Source organism: Dufourea novaeangliae, unplaced genomic scaffold, assembly GCF_001272555.1.
Source record: "Dufourea novaeangliae isolate 0120121106 unplaced genomic scaffold, ASM127255v1 scaffold89, whole genome shotgun sequence".
NCBI lineage: Eukaryota > Metazoa > Arthropoda > Insecta > Hymenoptera > Halictidae > Dufourea > Dufourea novaeangliae.
In genome coordinates, this window is record NW_015373988.1 from 5,091,848 (window position 1) to 5,114,393 (window position 22,546).

The following is a 22,546-nucleotide window of genomic DNA, read 5'->3' on the forward strand; positions in this document are numbered from 1 at the left end:
GTACATACTATAAATCGATAAATAAATAAGTTTATTTAATATTTCTAACTACTATTAAGTACAAGTACGAAATTGAAGATTCATTACATTGCAGTACACAGCTTTTGTAGTTACATATCATTTCCTCAAGCGTGGAAAATTTTTCAATTAATTTATTGTCATGGTGTTTATCATCTAGTAAATTATACTGTATATGTGATACCCTTAAAATAAAGTAAGACCATTATTGGTCTGTGTAATGCATGCACAAATGCAGAAATTTTTAATAACATAGTAGAGTATATCCTGTTATAAATAATTACGCAGTACAAATATGACTAGAGGGAAAGAAAATACTTATTGACATTATCGGTTATTTCGGACAAGTCCCGGCTTTTCTAACTATTTTTTTGTTTTGCTTGGCCGTACAATCATTTTAGACGTCATAGTTATATTCATACTTCAGTGAAACAGGATAGTTTGATTATCTTTTATACAGAGATCTCGGATCGAATTATCCTTAAAATACGCTAAACATAAATCACACACAAAAAACTTACAGCATACATATTGCACATTTTTATGTTTCACAAAATTCGTCCTCATACAACGATGCGATGCACACAACTTACAGTTTGTTGCTATTTATAACAAACAATGGCAATAAGGATCGGTTCGATACGCGTTACGCATAAATCGACAAAATTAGAATAATTTAACTACAAGCTACGTATTTATCATTCCTCTTATTTTTCTGTCTCTGGTTTATCTTTGAGCTTTTCCTTTTCCTCCTTCTTCAGTTTTTCCTTCAGTTTCGCCTCCATCTCCTTGAATTTTAGCTCCAAATACCGATCCACTTCCGGACCGGTAAAGTCCTCGGGAAACTTTGGCATTACCGGCAGTATGTACTTGTACAGTCGTTCGTTTAATACGTATAATTGCGTGGTCGTCTCGCACTTAACGTTGAACCACCAGTCGCACGTTAGGGCCACTTGACTGAATATGGTACCGTTCGGGCACAAAAATGACGATTTCCCGCCGTTCAGATCGCAGTAATGCCATACCTGCAAATAAATATTAAAATTATTATAATTCGAATTTCAAAAAACGCTCTGCAGACATATTTGTCACATCACAAGCTATGAATTAATGCAAAAAAATCGATTTTTTTTAACCCTCTACAGTAGAGTACCCCTTTAACGATTCCTAGAATAAACTGTCATTAGATCTCACTCATATTCTGGCCGATGAGGAACATAATTGTCCCACCTGATAAAGTCACTATCAAATTTTGTATAAGCAATATTCATAATTTTACCTGGCAACCAGTGTCTGGGTCCCCAAAGAATCCCTTATATCGTTGCTCCTTGCAACTGAAGTTCGTCAGTGGTATAGTAGAATAAGCTGGATAATCAACGTGAGCTTCCCCCTGCGTAGCTCCATGCTTCACCGACGTCTGCGGGACACTGTATTTCGGGGTTGAAATCTCATTCGGCTTCGTGTAACTGTAAACTGGACTTTCCGTGGTCGCTGGTGACGACGGGGTGTATCGATCCTGCTGCAATACATCTTCGCCAAGATCCTCCGTGATTTCGTATGTATTCTCGGTAGGGCCGTCGCTTGGGCTTTGATGATTCGCATGGGGCCTGATAGTTGGCAGGAACACGTCTTTGTTCTTCGCTGGAACATCCTGAACTACGGGGGTATAGTATTCCAACAGCTTATTATTTAGATTGTTCCCAACGTAGCTCGATTCAGGGTTGTGGTTGCTTAGTTGGTCTCTCATGAAATTCGTTTCAAGTTTCTGGTTATTTAGGCTGTCTTCTACGTAACTCGGTTGAGGGGGTGGCAGAGGATTTATTTCATCCTCGTAGGACGTCAGCTTGTAACGCTCAGGATCTTCGGTTAGATACAGAGGATTCGGGGTTGCTTGGAATCGCGTTTCGGTGATCACTTTTGGTCGCGACTGTGGCCGTGGCTTGACGTTCGGTACCTTCTGAGGTAATCTCGACGGTGCCTTGACCAATGGGGTCAGAGGAGCTTGTTGGACCTGCGGGAATTCATCTGTTTTCTTACTATGAAGGATATCGAGTATCTCCGCCAGGGTCTTTAAACTGTTGTCAATGTTGTCTCTGTTCAGCATCTCTGGCAAGCGTTCGCTCAGGTGCAGACTCTCGACTATCTGCTCGAGGTTGATATTCGGATTTCGGATTAATTGGTGAATCGTTGGGAGTTGCTTTCCTTGGATTGGCGCGAGCGTTGACACAGTGGAGTATGCAGGCGGTAGACCTGGTCGGTGTCCATGGAAGTCCATCGCGGGATAATGAACTCCATTCACAGTTGGTCTGACATTGTAATCCAACGCGTAGTCATCCCGAATGTTAGAGTGGACTGGTTTGGTCAATTGTTTCCTGGGCAGGTGTTCTCTGCCATTTGTCGTGTAAGGTCGTAACGGTCTCACATGGTTTGTGTAATACCTGTGCTCCTTGCGTGTAATCTGACTGGGTGAAGGTATTATGTCGGGATAAATTACTTTGCGATCCTGATAAACTTGGTACGGCGCCGGATGATCGTCGTGACCACTTTTAGCAGTGTGTCTCACGGGTGTGAAATAGTTATTATCGCTTCCCAAACTGTGAGGATCGTATTGCACAGATGGGACAAATTTTTGATCGTGATTTTGAGGAATTACGCGATGAAAGTTCACTTTTCTCGCTACGTTGTTTACCCTAACGAGGGGTTGCTGATTTTGCCTCACCAAGGCACTGCTTTGGTACTCTTTCTCGGTGACTTGCGGTAGCGGAGTCTGACTATTTACGTAATTGTTCGCAACGTAGAAAGTCATGTACGGTATCAGCCTCCTGTATCTTTCTTTGAACTCGTCCAGTGTTATCTGTGGCAATGATTCCTCATCTTCTTCTTCCACTGCAACTTGCGTCGAGGTTGAGTTCGACGAGGACGTTGCGCAGGTTTGCAGAGACAATGCTGTAACAAAAATAAATGTCAACTGATTAACATGGGCCACTTGAATTCATGGATTGGTAAAGCACTTTATATTCAGCTCGAAACAAGTGGTTCAAGTTCTTTTGTTTCTATTGTCATATTCTTCAATCTTTTTCCATCCCCCAACCCCTACAAAAGTATTCTGGGCGTTGAAAGGAACATTACAAGAATGTCAAACGGACAAGGCAGGAAAACAAGTGTTTTCCATGAGATCAAAATATTATGATCCGATTAATCTCTATTTAGATCACTTCCTAGGGTCAGGGGTGACACTTTCGGATACGGTATACATAAAATACAGCCGGATAGTTTAGCGCGTCGGAAGTGACGGAAGTGGCGGCAGCCGTACGAGTTCGGGCATTGGGATAAATGTATCGGTGGGGGTTCCTCTAAATTCAAGTGTTTTCGAGTGTCGCTCGACACCAGAGAGACGGGGAGGATTCACCCCCAGTAATCAACGGGTACGAAATATTACGACGTCTCGGTGGCAGCCGCCCCCGGCTACAGGGGAAAAGATAAAAATCAATTCGACTCGGTGAGATTTCCTTATACCGCATGAGATACGTTTCCTAATCGGCCTTTTGAAAAATCACCGGCGTACATCGTTATACCGCTTCTTCCAACCCTCCCTCCCCCTCCCCTTTCTCGATCTCAATCTGTTCCCTCTTTGCCGGATACGTGCGAAGTAATGCGTGCGCTGCACTCCGGATGGTGAAATTAAATTAGAAGGAAAATATTCGGAGAGCCGTCCGGCGCTTTTGCACGTGCACCGTGATAGCAAGAATAAAGGCCGTGCGGGGATGTATGTGAACGCACGCACGTGTGTAGCCCCGTGGGTGTTCATGCACGCGCGCGCGCGTGCACTCGTGCAGGATATATTCGCTCTGGCACGTTCGAGTGCTGCAACCACTAAAAACGTACCAATCCTCCGGCTCTACCCTCTGGCTTCAACCCTCAACCCTACGTGTACGCTCACCAACTACCTTTTCCCCCTTATCCCTCGTCTTTCTCGATCGTGCAGAACGGTTCTAATCCTCCTGTGACGCCAGCCAGTTTCATCGAATTTCCTTCAATCGATTCCTGCAATTATGGCATGTTTACCGATCGATAATTCTCTTTTATCGAACATCCCCCTTTGTCGATTCGATGGATTATTTGATGGAGAGGGGTGAAAGTTTATCGTATCGTTGAGTAACTCGTGAAAGATTAATGCGCTGTTTTAACGTCGCGAGGTTTATTACGTATTCTTGGTTAGTACTGGGTTATGTCGAATCAGTGCAGAAGTCTTGATAGGATTTTGTTAACCCTCTAATAGTATGGTCTGGGTCGTATCCGAGCAAAGTTATAGTTCTCCTTGTGCTGTCCTTACTCTATTTTCTATTATTTTTTTATTATTCTTGTTTTAAAATATTTTGTATATAGTAATCGTTTAATATTCATGATATGTTATTATAACTCAATTATTATTCCTTGTTATATAAATAAACAGAGATAATAAAATACAAATTCTAGATAAAAACTATTTTTACCAGTCTGAAAATAGCAAAAAAAAGCTCTGGTCGGATCCGACCTCACTTTACCAAGTACGACTTTAAAATCCACCTTACCATTCAAGAGTTAACATTAAAGCAGAATGAACACTCCTTGATAATAGTTTATTTTGGTAGTTGTATGATTTCCAATATTCTCAACGTCTTTCTATTCAGTTTTATTTTTCCAGTATTATTATTTTTGTATTCTTGACGTACATTGTTATAGTAACGAAACAATAACAAGACGGAAAACAGAAACCATCTCGAAATCGTGTCCTTCGTTTTCTATAATTTCATCACCAATCCCAAACAATACGTCCATAGAGGGATAATTCTGTACTGATATTTATAAATCATCGTTCTAAACATATCAGACGATTAAGCAGAAAAATCTTGGACGATTATAAAACCTCGAATTATCGTGTCGACTCCTCGGTCTTTTCCGAGTCTTTTTCAATTGCTTGTGTCTGTGGGGGATTGGGGGGAATCGTGTGGGCGGATATAAACTCGTCGGCTCGCTGGACTTGCCATGAATTTTTATAAACCGATTATTTAGTGGCGATGTAACAAAGCGCGGGGAACGGGTGGATCACTGAGAGAAAGCTCGACGGTATCCGAGCGTCGCACATCAAAGGGACGGGCGCGCGTCGGCCGTATCTCTCCTCGCACACACACAAACACGCACACATATATACACACACACATAGAAAGATACACACCGTCCCCGACCTGGAAATCCAATTCGATTCTGCATGAAATGAGTCTGGAAACTCTTCGCGTACCCGCGGTGCCGCTTTATTAATCCCGCCAGTACGGGGAACGTGATTGAAAAATCCGCAAAGCGCGTGTGCCGCGGCTGCGGCTCCTAAGAGGCGCTCGCCCTGAAAATTTACAAAGCGCCGTGCCCGGATGGGAATGTTGTCCTGCATCTGCATAAAAGACGTACACAAGGAACCTTCGGGACTAAGTGGACATTGGAGAGCACGCGAGTTGTCTCTGCCTCCGCGTTTTCCCAACCACCCTTTTTCTCGCTGCGAATTCGATTCCAGGCGACGAGTTAAGGCGTCATTTAGTCCCCTTGGGGTCTCGCCACATCAAGCGCTCGATAACGTTTCCCCTCGGGGAAACACACCGTCGTTCCCTTATTTTTCGAAAAATATTTAACGTTTCTCGGGTTAAGCCAACACCTCTTCTCCCTACCTCGTCGTTCCGGGTAATTTCTTTAATTTGCCACCTTCGAGGTCGCTTTTGATCCCCTGTAGTGCTTCGAAATGTGTGTTTCATTATTAACCATCACGGGCCACGGTTCTTTGGACGAATCAGCGGCGCAACCAACGGACTGTTTGAACGGCGGATGGAATTATTATTCGCCGATACCGTTCAACGTTTTGTTTGACTACTGGCTGGGATTCGGAACCGCGATCAGAAATTTTCGAGATATTCGGATACAAAATTCTGGTTTGGTAATTTTGTACTGTGCACGGGGTTCTAGAGATCAGATGGGTTGTGTCTTTTTGAGATTGAAAGTGGAGTTTTTATGGCTGACGATTGTTGTATGATAGTATGCTTTCAGAGACATCGATTAACCCTTAAATAGGCGCCCTGGAAAACTCATAAGTGTGCGCATGGGGTCTGTAGGGACCCTGAATTTCTTGTTAAAATATAAGTAAACCACGAGGTACTAAAAATAAAAATTAATCAGTTTGATAATTAACATTTAGTATTTTTACTGGAAACAAAAATCAAGTACAGTAAATCATTCGTGAGTGTTTAGACGTCACCTCCACCATTGGGCGCTAGAGTGGTTCCACGGGAGAACGGAAGAAAGTAGGGATGACGTCTGAACGAAGAATTAATAAGTTCGCTAAATTACACGTACATTTTGGAATACTTTGCGTCGTATATCTCTTTTTATACTCGATTCTTCTATCTGTCGCAATTTTCTGCCGTTTTCCCAGCATTGTTTCGGCTCATGTGCTCTATTTAAACCGACTATGAATTATATTGTCGAGGCGCACGCTCCACCCTGAGGTACGCGTAATATTTCCTACAAAGGTGGACGCCCGGTAATTTTTCACTCGTTAAGAACTTTCGTTTTCGTCGCGTCAGATGAGAAACGGCTTTATTTCGTCGAAAGCGTACCGTTTTTCCGCTCTTCTCCCCTCTATCTCCGTTGTACAATAAATAAACCCTGTTGGCCGTAGTAATTTTATCCTCGCGCTATTCCGAATATCGACGTTACCTGTTCCAGCCTTGATATCAATTGTCCGCGGCTATTGTTCCCGTTTGATTCGGGAGTTATGAATTACGATTGTAAAGGATTGTTTTGTATCACCTCTGTCGATCGAACGAATTCTTGTTTTTGTTGTACATCTCACACTCGATGCTTGTATCCTATTTCATTCACGAGTACGAAGTGTTTTAAAGTTTATCGCGATAGAAAGTGTTACACGAGCAGCTCTGTCACTTCGAGTGCGACAACATATTATTTAACCCTCGTAATACTTTATGCCCACTATATTACCGCATTGTCTGAAGTCCCATTTTATATGAATTTTAGTATTCTTAAAAAAATTGCTTATACAAGTCTTCTTTTGGTATTGGGTAAATGTCCTAATTACTGTCAGTGTGCATAACACTGTTTGTAAAAAATTTTATTATTAAATTGTGACTTTGGTTTATCTTTAAACAGTTAACGAGATTAAATAAATTGTTTGCCAAAGTATCTATTCTTTCAAGAAAATACATTACTATATTATAAAAATTAAAATTTCCACGTTTACTGAATTGAACATGCCGAAGTACTTCTTTTTAACTTTTATTCGTTAATCAAAACTCTTTATCCGGATAATGAATTTTCCCATCTCTGATCTGAAGTATTATCTCCCCTCCTCCCGGGTTCATAATTCATGTCACAAAAAAAAGGCTTGAATCGAGTTAATTAGAGCCGTACATCACGTGTAACTACATTTTACAAGATTTCCTCGAAAGTATGAGCTAATCTCCGAACCGATCGGGGAGCTCCGATGAAAGTAACAATTACCGCATATCAAATGGCACCTCTGACCTCCCCTCCACCCGCAGATTGATTACCGTCTGTTTCTCTTTCGTTCCCGTAACGATACACGTATGTACGTACGCACGGTCCGGCAAATTGTAACTGGATTTCTGCGTTGCGCAACATATTGTAGCGGCGCGACACGAAAACTCTCGGCGTGCTCGGCCCGAATGTCGTGCCGATTCATCGGTATCTCGATACGGAATATTAATTGGCGGCTATTGGTCTCCCGGATTACGTTATTTCGTACGCACGTGACTTGGAAGCGTGACGGACGCGGAGTTTCCATTTCGAGACAACTACGAAGTAGACGCAAACGGAATTCCTAAAGCTACCTCTGTTCTGCCTTGGTGTCAACCGATCCACCCTGAGGTCCCTTCAACTGTGCGAAAACTAATCAAAGTTCTCGCGAATAAGAATCATGCGTTCCCGGTTTATAATTCTGTCGTGTATCTCGGTCGGTAATTCGTGCGAATCTTGGACCAGGAGAGACACCTGGATGGATCGTCTTTTAGGTATGCAGAGGCGATGATAGAACATTTTTGATAGAGTAGTCTTACGTGTTCACTCGTGGGTGTATGGATAAGTTCAGATTTACTTGGTCTTACCTCGACGCAACTTGTTGCAATATAATGATTTTCTGAATATTACACGGCTCAAAACAATTAACCCCTTCGCACCGATGGACGAGATATCTCGCCACGTGATTTTATTCATTGCATGCTTTCACGAGATCGTCCAAAGCATATCATGAACGATATCACGTGGTGAGATATCTCGTGCACCGGTGCGAAGGGGTTAAAGGATCATACACTGCAGCACTCGAAGATAATTTCTGTGAAGTTTTTTATAAAAACAAACTTGGGTGCTAGTATTGGACGAACTGATATTGGTTTAGCAAACTGTAGTATTTATTTCAGTTCTTTCACTGAGTTGAAGCATTAGCACCCCGTCGCAGCGACACTCTCTTTTGAGCAATATCTTCTTTCAGTTCACCTGGAACTAAGATTTCGAATTGATCGAATATCGAAATTTTGTCCAATTGTATCCTTTGAACAAATCCATCGTTTCTTGTTCGATTAATAATACGAGTATCAACATTACTCCATTTTGTATCATTCCACAGGCATATTGATGTTTTATCAGCATTCGTAGTACCAATTTGTTCGCATCTGTGCGCAAAATTGATGGAATATCGTGCGTTTATTTCGAATCCAGACAAAACTGTTGAACGCCTGGCACTTGTAACGTTTCGAGGGCTACAATCCCGCGCGCGATCCACAAGTAGAAATACAATAGCCGGATAAAAAAATTGCGAGGGGTCAGATTGTAAACCGTATATTCCCTGTTTCGCGTACATGTGTAATGACCCTTTCGCTTTCGCATCGCGTGTATGTAATTACCATCGTTACGCGCGCGCACGGCGGTCGCACGAAACGGAGGGGGGTATTTTCGCTTTTCCTTCGGTTCGCTGCTACGCATCGCCATCAAGATGAGAGAATACGCGTTATAATTACGCGTTATAAAAGCCCGACCCTCTCCACCCCCCGCCATTTAAAATGCCCGATTCGGTATCGAAAAAGGCGCGAACGAACGTAATGCGATCACCCCGGTTAAACGAGGTTTTAACGATGATCATTTTAGAAATGCGTTCGCGTCGTCGTCGTCGTTAATTCATCGTTGTTGTTCCTTTTTTTTTCTCTCTCTCTCCATCGTTCTGCACCGCGACATTTTTTTCTATCTTTTCGAGTCTTCGTTTACCATGCTGGCCCTCTTCGTTTACATTCGAGGACATTCCAAAATCGTGTGCGAATGGCAATTAAACTCAGTAATATGTTAACGAGATTGACGAGATGCGGCCGGTGAATATGAAGAGAAAAAAAAAGTCGATTATCATGCAACATTAACTTTTAATACGACAGTCCGCAACACCAGGGCACTTTCGACAACGGTATAGACCTTGATTATATGCGAAGTTGAAACGATGGTGATACCTGAAATATAATTCCGATTTATTTCAATGTTTCTCATACTTTCTATCCCCTGGTACGAACCACGGGGCAGGGTTTTAATTAAAACTTTACGAAGTATCCTCCCGCTTTTCTATATTTACGCCTGGTATACACATTCGTATTGGATATTTTTCGAAAATGAAAACAACTCTTATCTTACTCGGATCGTGTTTCACAGTCGGTTTCAATTTCCCAGATTCTTAACCCTAAGTAGCAACAACCATCACGAAACACGGCGCACTATTTGTACATTGCGTGGTTCCATGCTAATATAAATAACACATCTAAATGTTTAACGATATTTACCAAACATTGTGGCTATATCTCCGAATTTGTTTTCGTCGAAATTCTTGGCTACGTATTCATCCCGAAAATGCCAAGAACATTTTTTGTAACAATTTTGCAACAGTAAAATGGTACAGAAGTACGTATTACACAAATCTCACCTTTGTAAAGTGTATACTTAATTTTCACTCTCACTGTACGTCTGAACAAAGACGAACGATCATCGAAAATTTTGCAATTTTCCCTCATAGGGGAATGGAAAAACGTGTGCTGCTTGCGGGAACGACCATAGTATATTAATACGTGGGCGACTGATAGCATGCATTTCTGGTTTACGGTTGACCTGTCTCGGTACGGCCGTCCCGGATGCCCAGAAAACCGACTCCTGTGTGTGTGTGTATATACCAGGCGCGCGTTTTGCACGTCATTTAATTAAACCTGGAAAACGAGCCGCGTAACGACACTCGTTCCGCTGGCGGGTTGCTCGCGCTAGGTATCGTCGTATTTGGGTCTCTCGTGGGGTCGTCGACGGCGGTGTGTGTGTGAGAGTGAGTGAGAGCCAGACTGGTCCTGGGTCGGAGGAGGATCCGTCGACGACGGAGATCCGCCACTGTCGGCAGACCTTCCTCACCGTTGTTCTATGGGTGTTGCGCAGCTTGTAACTGAAACTGGACCTTAAGGGGATACAAAGCTTGCGAAATTAGACGGAACAAGAACGGTTCGCGTGTAAGTTTCGACGGGAGTTCTGTGCATTACCGACTCCTAGCCGAAATACGGGAGATGTTCACGGGATTTAACCGAGTTCGGCAAATGGTCATTGGCTACAACCAGTTCGGATCTGTTAATTCCCATCGCGCCTTGGCGAAAGCTACCTTGTTTCTCTGCCTCGCCTCTTGAATCCTTGTATCAAGGGAAACTGACGGGTTTCTTGGCCTTTTGGGAGTATAGTCCTTTTTCGAGGATGGAAAAATGGAAGAAGGACTGCAGACTCTTTTGTTACACGGGCGATACGTTCCGTGTTGTACGAGTCACATAGATTATATACAGGGTGTCCCACTTAACGTGAGCATCTTCAATTTCTCACTTGTTTTTGAAGACACAAAAAAAATGTGAGGGGAACATATTATTTGGTTAGAAGGAGCAAATATTATGATTAGCAACATTTTTTGTCAACATCATATTTTTCGAAATTTCAAGGTCATTGATGTTGTTTTTAAATGGGACTGTATATTTTTGTCATCGTGCGCAACTACGTTAGTCTACACAATTCTTTAACCGTTTCGGAGCGAAACTGTGTTGCAGAAATACCGTGTTTTTCGGGGGTTTCCCCAGTTCTCGAATCTTGTTATGGAAATGCCGTGTTACAAGGGGGTTGCTTCTACATGGATTACATATGCATACGAAAATACATATTCATACATGTTTGTACAAAGTTTTCTATAAATTATTTATTATATAAAACGTGAAATGTATATTAAAAATATTTCACGTGACAGTTTCAATTAGAATATGAAAATATTTATGTTCATCCACTATACTTTCAATCTTACACGTTTTTCGTATCAGACCATTTTTTCTTGTTTTTAAATACAATCACAATGTTTCCGGGACAACATTCTAGGAGAGTGAATCGTATCTTTTCCGTCGCTAAAAATCGGAACGACCTTTCGATCGAAGAGGGGAAGGGGGGAGACTTTTCTCCCGTGTGGTTTCGAGACCTCGAAAGAAACACGAGCGACGAGTTATCGTTAATACCGTGCTCGCCCTCGTACGAATTCCGGCCCCCGCAGATTCTGTGCACTTGTAACCGGGCAGCCGGCGGCCATTCTTTGAACGCGCACTATCCTCGAGGGGAATACGGAATTTCGCTCGATCGATTGATTCCACTCGATTGTACTGCCGGACAATACAGTCTCGATTAAGCAACGAAAGGCCGGCAAACGAAAATTAATACAACATAGCGTACGCGTGTGCTCAACAGCCTGTGTGTGTGTATGTTTGCAACCCTCTCCTCCTTCGGCGTTCCCGGCATTATGCGTGGCTCTGTTGCTCACGTTAATCTGCGCGTTGCGCGTATGGAACGCTGATAGAAGAATATTTTAAAATCACGGGATTGCGAGGGAGACGAGAGTGTCTAAATCGACCGGCTTCTCTGCCTGATTCCGCCCCCCCCCCCTCCTCGCCCCGAAACAATCGGGAAATAATTAAAATTCCCGGCCCGGGGCACCTCGTCGAGTTGTCTCCGTGTGTTTCCGTGCATCGGGAGTTGGTCAATTAGCCGGGCCAAATCAGATCATGTGGATACCGATTAAATAGGGGCTCCAATGGAGCTTTCTGTCGGGAGATCGTGGTCAATAATCGCTCGCGGTCGAGTAGCTCGCTGGAAAATGTGCGAACGTTCAAGTGTCAGCGTGTATAGGGTGTCCGAAAGGATTGGGATGAAAACTATTCTATGTTGCTATGAAGTTTAAAGAATTAAAATAACTTCAATTTTTTACTTTTTTTTTGTTCGGTGATGTTGGGCCAATGAGAGACATGAAGATTATATTGATGGAGTAATTTAGAGGAATGTTCATAGGTATATAAATAAAATTTACGCGATTTAATTGTATTGGAAAGTTGGAAGAATCACGACCGGTTTATTACGAAATCTTTAAATACCTGTTATTCCCGAATAATGAATCTTTAGTCATTTATGTGTAACATTTGGTATATTGTGGAAAGTTCTGTTCCTCTGAAGACCTTGTATAATCGCTCAGTTTGAGGTTTAATTAATCACAATAGACTACATTACAATTTCAGCCTCTTGATGCTTGTTTGATAGTACCCAGGTATTCCACGGGACTTGTCAAGCTTTCTTTCCAGTGATTTAAACTGTCGTTAACTGGAGACGCTTTCTCTTTCGTTTCGTCGATAGCGCATGCGGATTTCGACTATAAATTACGCTGATAGGTTTCACGGAGAAAATTGATTCTTACCTTCAACCTTTTTTTATTCCTCCTTCGAAAAAACCGCGAGGAACATCGGCCGGCATCCGTTTTATATTCGATTACATCGCAGCCCGTTAATTTCGAAATTAATTATTTCGTTCCCGGTGGTTTCGTTTCGCTAGAAAAGTCAGCGACTCGTAGGATCGTTCGTATCTAGTGAAACACATAATCGCGGGCACGGATGGTTCGGCTATTATTCGAATTTTCAGCCGACTCGTTCATTTGGTCGAATAATTTCAACTATTCGGTCCAGGTATTCCGCAAATTTAAATCGATCCTATGCGGCCCCGATCTTATTGGCCCGGTGGAACAGAGGTAATATAAAATTAGCGATGAAACGCTTTGATAATTGGGTATTAAAATCTTGCGATAACTGCACTTTGTGCGCTTCTCCCTTCCCTCTCCTCCCACCCTCCTTTTGCCCACGCGGCAAAGTGACCCTCCTTTTGAAAATATTTATGGTCACGGGAATTTGTCCCCGCGATTATATTATTCGATGCGCAATTTCATCGAACATTTCGTAAATTGATATTGAATCGATTTACCTTAGCCTATTGTAAACCGTAGCAAGGACACGTGTTTCGATATAAGATTCAATAAGATTACAGATATCGAGCTACAGTAGTTTCGTATGATTTTAACGAAATATTTGAGACATTTAACACGAATACTCAGTCAATATATATATATTACTCCACTCGATGAATACTAAAAGTCCCTAAAAACGCTTACACTCTTTTTCGTCATCACTCTAAATCAGGCGTCAGGAACCTATGACTCGCGGGGTCAATGGCAATCTATTATTTATATTTTCTCAAAGTGTTTGTTTCATGCTTATGTTTTATAATTTATTTTGATATATTATACTTTATTTACGGGACTCAAGTGGGTCACTTGAAATTATCAAATGGGTCATTTGGTGACTTCGTTATAGCTTCTAAACTTTTTCGGCTCACCACTCCCTTTCCAAAATTTTTTTTATTCAGCACCCCCTTCGTGTAAACTACCTCTATTATCAAACTTTCCAGGTCCGGGTTATGCCTGTAATTTTTCAATCATAAAAACCTAGATTGCAAATAAAGAAAATAAACTAGAACGCCCCTTCAGATCTCTTCAGCGCCCACTTTGGGAACCTATGCTGTAGATACAACCGATTATAATTCAAAGCAACCCTGTCTCAAGACATATTTGCATTTGCTCTTTCCTTTCGGCGTATTTGATAATCAAGTTGCGTTTACTCGACGCCACGTTACACAGCCCACTCTTACGTGCAAATGAAGAGGCGAGTCTCGTCGCGTGCACGTTCGCAAGCGCCGTTCACAGAACCGTGTGTATCGGTAGCTGCTGGCAGCATTTCACGGGAAACTTCTTACACTCGAACCAGCAGTTTCCACCCGACACGGGGAGGACAGCGGCGGAATACACTGTCTTCGGGCGTTGAAATTACAAACGCGGCGACGGCTTGTCCTCTCTCGTTACGATCTTCGCGACCAGTTTCGTGCCATCCAGACGCGTCGGAAGTGTGAACTTCGCGGACGAACATTCGCGAGATACGCGACTCCGGTTACAAATAACAAAAGTATTCCCCTCGCCCTCGTCGCGCGAGTTCTCCGACAGCGAACGGGAGTTTTACATGGTAATGCGCTGAAATGGGACGAACCGGCAAGGGGATAACGTTACTCGCCCCGTTCGCGGACGGGTGGCGTTGATTTCGCTCGCAAAAACACGGGGGCGATTGCTATGCGAATATTTTTTAAACTGACGAGGCGAAAGTAGTTTTTCTTTTTTGTTAGATTACCTTCGAGAATGTTAGCCGGTGAAAAATATTATAAGAAAATCGTTAAACTTTGAGACAGCGGAATGCACTGTAAAATTCGTCAAATTCGTGAACTTATGACGAGTGACAGCAGTGTCGTCGATAGTTCTCAATTCTGAATTTGCAATACCATGATTTCTGAGAGGGATTGGGTATTTAGTTGACGGTGGTTTCACCAGAAGTCCAGAAAATCGCGTATTCCACCTATGATTTGCTATTAGTTAACTTTGCAAACTGTCCGAAACGGGAATTCAATGCCAATACCATACGCGAAACAAAGTCCAGTTTACACTTTCGACGGAGAAGTTCAAAACGACAGGACGCAAGTAGCTGCTCATTTGAAACGGATGTATATAGAGTGTTAAAAAAAAATTATTCAGTATTTATATGGTGTATAGGACACACTGTATCGAGTAAAAAAGCTTCAGTAAACATGGGTCGAAAGGTCAACGGTTTCTGAGATATAAATATTTTTGTGTGTTAGCATTATGATTCACTCACTTTTCTTTCGATGTTTAAATGTTATATCTCAGACACGGTTTGATGTTTCGACTTATGTTTACCAAGACTTTTTTATCCAGCACAGTATTTCTTATTTATTAGTGATTTATTATCAGAATTTAAATGCTTTCAATTCGGCGATATTAACTATTTTATGTATTCGATTAGAAGATATTGGTTTATTATTAATTATATTTTGTTCATTGTCCTATGTACCATATAAGTATTCTTTTTATTGTAACACCCTGTATAAGTTGCGCGCAGAATTGCGCTCAAGGGGTGCGGAACACTTCAAGGATGCGCTTAATTATTCCAGCTAGTGTCTTGGATACGTAACTAGCGAACAGGATTCGCTGCGCCTCAATCGATTGAGAAATCCTAGTGTTTTCGCGAAATTACCAGCCCCTCTTCCCCCACAGTCGGTCTAATTCGGCTTTTCCTCGTGCAAGCCTCCCCCACGCGCATCAACGCGGCCTTTATCTTCGCGGGCACGTCAGCCATAAGCGGCGGGCGCGAACACACGACCGATCTGGTCGACGGAACGAAGTTCGCGTAATCAGAACAGCGAGGCGACGACTAATGTGCTTAGCTTTAGTAATACTCGGCGCCGGTCGGGGGATTTCGAGCGTGGAAAGGAGAGCAAGCGTTACCGGGGCAAGGTGCATCGAAATAGGGCGTAAGGGAGATCGAGAGATCCCTCCGACACCCCCCGTCCTCCCCCGATACGATGGAGGGAAATGCTCGGAGAAGGCGCACAATCTACTCACGACTTCGAATTAATAATCGACGTGCGCTCCAGCCTGTATACACCTGTACACACGGTGATGCTACACGGATGATGCTACCGGAGGGGCTGTTGCTAACCCACACACACCCACGATGTCTGTTTGTGCGCGCACACGTTTATCCCCGGGAACTAACTTAGTCGATTCCCTATGGTCACTCGACTATCGAGTTTCGAGCGGTCGAAGCTACCCCCACGGTTCGCTTTTGTTATTCCGTATTGCGGGGAACCTCGCCCGCCACTGTGGGGGCCTCGCGAACATCCTCCCTGCCGTAACAAAGTGCAACATTCGGTAACTGGCTGACTTCTTACCTTCGTGATGCCTCGAGTTTACGTCCAGACGGAAATTGTCTTTCCTAGCTTTCGCGGTTTGCTTCTAAGGGCTTTGCGTTTCAACAGGGTTATCGAGGGCAGAGCGTGGTTTGGGATTATGGGGGAACTTGGCGGAGGAATCGGCTGCTGAAATTCGTTTGAAGAATTGCATCGTGGCTCGTTATGCGATCTGTGAATGGGTCGTTAGAGGATACGCTCGGTTGGATTTTTCTTTATTTTATCGATGCACAGGTTTCGATTATTAACACCTGTTAGCGTCAATGCGTTTTCAGTGGAGTCGAAAGCGGATGGAGAATTTATGATAGGGTTTTGGATTGCGTGCTGTAGTTGTTTATGTGAAACAGATGAGTGAAAGGTAGATGGGGCAAGCAACCCGATATTGCGTGGCCTTAATAATAAGGACATTGTTCCTAGAGGATCTGGCCACGGATAGGGGAAGGCAACGATGCCTTTTGGTAAGAAGAGTGTGATTGACCGTTCAGCACTTACCTCAGAACCCCCAAGGAGCGTAGTTCTTTTAGAAATCAAAGGCCTCGGACTAATATGTCTAACACGCTGAAGTTACGAATCAATGGTCGATGGTCTGCAGAGATTCAGATGACTGATCCACGACGGTGGGGGTTAAACGGAGGATTTATTTCTTTTGTCGAAGGTTCTCATTGTAAGGTAAAAGTAGAGACTTTTAATCTTCAACCGAGTTCTTGCTTCATCGCCCGGTTCCCTCAGCTCCCTCGTGGACTCAATGAATGGTTATATCCGGAGTTAGTTATGAATTTTAGACAGTGAATTACACAGGAATTATTTCGTTTGTAGCAAGAGTAGCATAAAAAGGAAGGCGAATTATTCCGTGCAGGACAATACTTCGTTCTGATTACACCACTTATCCGCCGCGTTCTACAACCCCGGCGGCAAAAGGATCGCTGTTAAGCAGGATATTGAGAATGCGAGCCGTTCTTAAATTTCTCCTACGAAATTCTTCCACGGTTGCCGCAAACGGGCAAAAAAAACAAGGTGGATAGTGGAGGGGACAGGACGCGAAACGAGTATTACTTATTCGTAAGAAAGGCCGGAAAGTAACGCAAACAATAAGTGGTCCGCAAGAATGGAACCGGAGCTTTGTGCGGCCCACCGAAAGGAGGACTTCCGTGGATCGTGAAAGCGGACATTTGTTTTTCGTCATAAAACGGCAGCGCGGAGACGGAAGAAAAGGCAACCACGAGGAAGGCAACGAAGACATTGTCGTCAAGGGAGGAAGCGTTTTCTAATTGCATTATAAACTGTCAAAGGCCGAGCCTTCATAATTGGCTGCCGTTCGTGCAATTTGCATGTCTGCTGCTGCACCTCCCCTCCTCTTCACCCTCTCCTACCCTGCTCGGTGCCGCGCGCTTTGTGCTAATGATCGCATCGGCCGCGTGCACTCTTAGAAATCGAAAACCTCCTCTTATATTTGTGCAGCTTGTTTCTGCGCCGGTGAATTGACTCGCGCAAAAGGGTACCGGCCGTAGATCAGGGAAATGGAAAGAGGAGCATGCTTAATAGGAGGTGCAGCCAGCTGAGCAAAAATGGAAACACCCCTAGTCCCCCTTCACCATCCGTCGGCCACGTTAATTGAAGATTGCACGAACGACTCGTGTTACTCTGATCGATTTTAGTTGCGTATTACCGATACAGACGGGGTAATGTATTGTCTAAATTACGAATTGGTGCGTTAACCGGTTAAACGAGGCGGACGAGCTGACTCGTCAGTTACCGTTCAACCGCCTACTCCGATATTCTCCTGTTGTCTTGTTTGTCTACCTAAAAGCTTTTATATTTAATCCTAACGTAATGTACGATTCAAGGAATTCCAGGATGTATGTATAGGGTGTCCCACTTAACGCTTGCACCTTTAGTATCTCACCTGTTTTTGAAGATAGAAAGAAATGTCAGGGGAATATATTATTTTCTTGGACGGGGCAAATGCTGTGATAAACGAAACATTTTTCCTCAAGGTCATATTTGTCGAAATTTCATTAGTCTTGACCTCAACCACTACGCCACGATGATAAAAAAACCTAGTTCTATTTAAAAAAACATCGCTGACCTTGAAATATTGGAAAATACAACCTTGAGAAAAATTGTTTGCTTATCGCAGTATTTGTCTCTTCCGACCAAATAATATTTTCTCCTCACATTTCTTTCTGTCATCGAAAACAAGTGAGATATTTATGGTATTTAACCCTACAATGAAGCAGGTGTACAAATCAATGCTACATATCCACGATACGCTATTATACACCACATTTTATAAGAACACTGATCAACATACAATTGCATCAAATATTGGGATCTATACAGTAAATCATCTATGAGTGTTCCGCATTGAGTGTTCAGACATCATCCCCACCACTGGGTGCTTGACTGGTTCCACGGGGGACCCCCCTAGTGGTGGGGATGACGTCTGAACATTCAGTGCCGAACAGCCTACGAACACTCGTCGATGATGTACTGTTCTTTCTACAAAGACGGGAAAGTACACTATGCATAAAAGGTGTGGTTAAAGAAATCTATATTTTATAACATAAAACAATAATATACGCCTTTTAGGCCCTACGTGTGTGCTCTGTAAGGTGAAGAAGTCTTCGTTTCAACTCATTCAGCATCTAATGATCCGCTCAGGAACGTCCGATTCTCAAAGAAACGCGTTAATTAACGAGATTACATCTCCCTCACGCGTAAGACCGCACTTAATGAACGCGTTTCGCCGGTACGTTATTACCGCGGCTGCTGGTAATTCCGGAAGAATATTTCGGAAGATTAGCGTGCGATCATAGGAGCTTATGACCGGCGCAGTCGTAACGCATAATTGTTCCTCGAGCGGGACAATGCCGTGAATGAGATTCACGGGAAAGAGCCCCCCTCTCTGCTACCGTCGGCAACCGGCGGCGGAATCTTACTAACAATAAGATGGAAACTCAAATAGAATTTAAATGACGGGGACAAAGTGAATTTTGACTTGATGCGCCGTATAAAGTTGTCGTGCGGTCTCTGACGCCTCGGGGACCAGGTTTCTCGAGCCACCGTTCCCGGTATTCTATCAACCGACGGGAATAGGAAACGCGACGACGGTTGCCGTCAAAATTACAGTTTTTCGTCGTCCAATTAGCAGAGGGGGCAATTACAACCCTCGATGTACTTGGTGCCCGTTTAACGATACCGTTTCGACTCATTTAATGAACGCGGCGCGGAAACGATCGAGCAGTTTTACCACCCGCTTGTCTAACAGGATCGTTTTTGTTTCTTTGTGGTTTTGTTTTTCCGGGCCGAGAAAGTCGAAATGGTTGACGGTTTATTATTTATAGACGTAACACACGCGCGAGAGAAAGCGAACTGGCTAGCTGGTTCGGTCTTGGTCCGATGATTTTACGGTGTCCAACGATACGTCGTTGTACTTTCGAACGAGCTAGATTTTTCGAGCTGTCTACCGATCGATGGTTTCCCCTCTGATATACGTCACGAATGCTTCCTTATGCAATTCCGCGATTTCCTTTTCATCTTGCATCGATTCCGTTTGTTTTCCTTGTCAGTGGAATCGCATCTGGTTTTCGTTGAGTTTCATTGTTATTCGATCTTCGCTGTTCCGAAACACTGTTTTCCAACAGTCGTTTATTCGTTTTCTAATAGGCGAGTTTGGCTTATTTTATTATGTATCATGACCCTGTTAATTTCAGACGGTTATCGACTCGATAAATTCATAAGAGTAGTAGAAGTTTTATCAGAACTTTACTGTGGTTGTTCGATACTTCATATCAGAATTGATTCATGCTAATGGATATCACGATGATGGTTGACATGAAAATCTTTAGAAGAAATAAATGTGTCGTGTAAAATAATCGTGTTAGGTAATTTAAATTGGGTGACTTAATTTTCTCGAATAAGTAGAACGTGATTAGAACTAACTGAAAGAATTGTGACGGTGGCGTGTCGTAATAATTACTGCTTCCTAAATATTACTCTTACATCTTTTTTACCTAATCTAAGATGTAACCTTTTGTCATGTGACGCATTGTAGCGAAACGCGTTGCTGTTAGAAATTCTTCGTGAGACTGACTCGTTGTCTCGTATTCCATTCACGGTGTTGTTCTGAAATAATTATTATTTTCCATTGACTTTTGATACCGCTACTACAACTGTACATTATTCCATGATATGAATGTTTTAACCATTTGACAGATGATATATGTTTGCAAATTAACAATCCAGCATGCTTTTGTACTGTAATTCTTCACTAGACACACCACTGAACATTCTCAACATTACATTACAATAAAGTAAATAACCTAATACAAATTATTCTAAATATTACAATTATCATAAATTATTTGATGCTGTATGTAAATCAATTTGAAAATGTATTCGTCAGATACTACTGGGTTGTTAAGGGTGAAGAACCTTAATCCACGAATAAGATAAGATGCGTGAAATGAAAACATTTTAGTCCCTTAAAAAAAAGCATCACACAAATTCTAATTAGTCCAGAGCAGACAGCCATCGTGTGTGCACACGTTCAGAAAGCTTCAGGTAGCTATATGCCAGACCACGCGTTCAAAACAATTAAAAACGTCTAGATAACTATCCACAGAGACACGTGTACCGACAAGGGTTAATTACAATGAACACCGAACAAATAATCCATATTCTTTAAAATTACCTATTCCAATAATCAATGGCTAGTATTAAGCAAAAGAAAGCGATGCGCACGTCTGAAGTCTGTTTTCCAAGAGGAACGACCTTTGTCGTCTGACCACGCACGGTACCAATTTCACTTACGACCGCAAGTGGTCAGTCTGCCGAAAAGAGTGTCTGCCTTCCACCTCAGTGTCGGACTGCTGGGGCAAAACAGCCGAGTTTCATGGAAGCTGGACAGACCAGAGGAGCGTAAATCGTTTCCGTGCTGGCTTGCCGAGGGTGGAGAGTACATACGTAGATACACAGGTGGATAAGGCGTGTGACAGAGAGAAAGTTCTGGCCGCGCGTACCTGGCCGAGGACTCGATGAGTTTTGGGTAACGTGGAGGGGGGTAAGAGTCTTTATGCACGCCTACGCGACACTCACGCACACGGATCGAGTGCATTATGGAAATAGGTTGACGCTGTGAATGCGAATTTCCCCTCACCACCTACACCTTCAGACCCGTCGTCGTCGTTCTCCGTCACGGATCCGGGGCTGACGGGATGAGTATCGCGAGTTACCATCTGTCTGTGGTTTCTAAATGTCCAACTTCGTTCAGGTTGCCAATTAATGGTATCCACATTCCTGCGAGGAGCACCTGCTAATTAACGCCTTCCAGCTCGCCCTCCTACCTTTCCCGTTCCGCTATCGTCTGCGCTCGTTACTCTTTACACCTGTCGTTGTTCCTCCACCCGGGGGCTTGATGATATCGTTATTATTTTCGCGACGATTCGAGCGGAGGGGGACAGGTGTCGGGGCTAGCCTCTTTGTCGCTGGAACGTTTTCGGTCCGGCGTCCTGGCAGTTCATCGCGAAATTTCCATTCCGATGGCTGGCTACGTAATTACGTTACGCCTGGATGAAACAGAGGCGGGAGGACGCTCCTTTGAACGGGGGTGTCTTTATTCGAGGCGATTGATATGATTCCTTACGTGAGTGACATAACGAACGAGTATTGCTGTTGATCGGGAGTGTTCTGTTTGTTGGATTTGTTGGTTGTGCGAGGAGCTGCGAGAGGTAGTCAGGGGAATTATGTCCATGTTGTTCTTTGGAATATTTGTAATTTATATCTTTCTACGCTTTCAACCACAAGACTTGAATTTAATGCCCAGCGACCTCGAAAGGTCAGCATTGGATTCAATTACAATCTCGATCCACAGGAATATTACTTTCCCGTAAATTACCCGTCCCAACAAGCTAATGGATGAAAATACAGATATCACGAACACTGTCTTACAATAATTGCAACCAATTTGTAATTCTAACATTTTCAATTAATTTCACTAATTAGTTGTTCGTTTCGATGACAGAGCCAGGGGTTATTGATTCTTGTCACATCGGCTACTTTCCCCTCGGTGTTCATTTCCACGTCTGTTCATGAAAATTATTCATCATTGGCTAACGATTTGTCCATTAATATCTTTTATTTGATTCTCTGTTTCTCTATCGACGTACAGATCGTTTGTAGTTTCGGAAGCACAATGTTCAAAACGCTTTTACTTCTCGCAGTATAGTTCCGTGAATCGCTACCGCTGCGTCGTTTG

The 22,546-nt window shown here is 43.1% G+C and overlaps 1 protein-coding gene across 1 annotated transcript in view; it reads right to left on the reverse strand.

Moving 5' to 3' along the window:
- Positions 1–725: 725 nt before the first annotated feature.
- The window catches only part of LOC107187467, a 54,474-nt gene continuing 32,653 nt past the window's right edge, over positions 726–22,546 (reverse strand). The window contains exons 2-4 of the mRNA XM_015575572.1: positions 1,790–2,964; positions 1,298–1,708; positions 726–1,043 (exon numbers count right to left, since the gene is read on the reverse strand). Coding sequence (XP_015431058.1) covers positions 726–1,043; positions 1,298–1,708; positions 1,790–2,964 — 1,904 coding nt within the window. The remainder of the gene's footprint in view (positions 1,044–1,297; positions 1,709–1,789; positions 2,965–22,546) is intronic.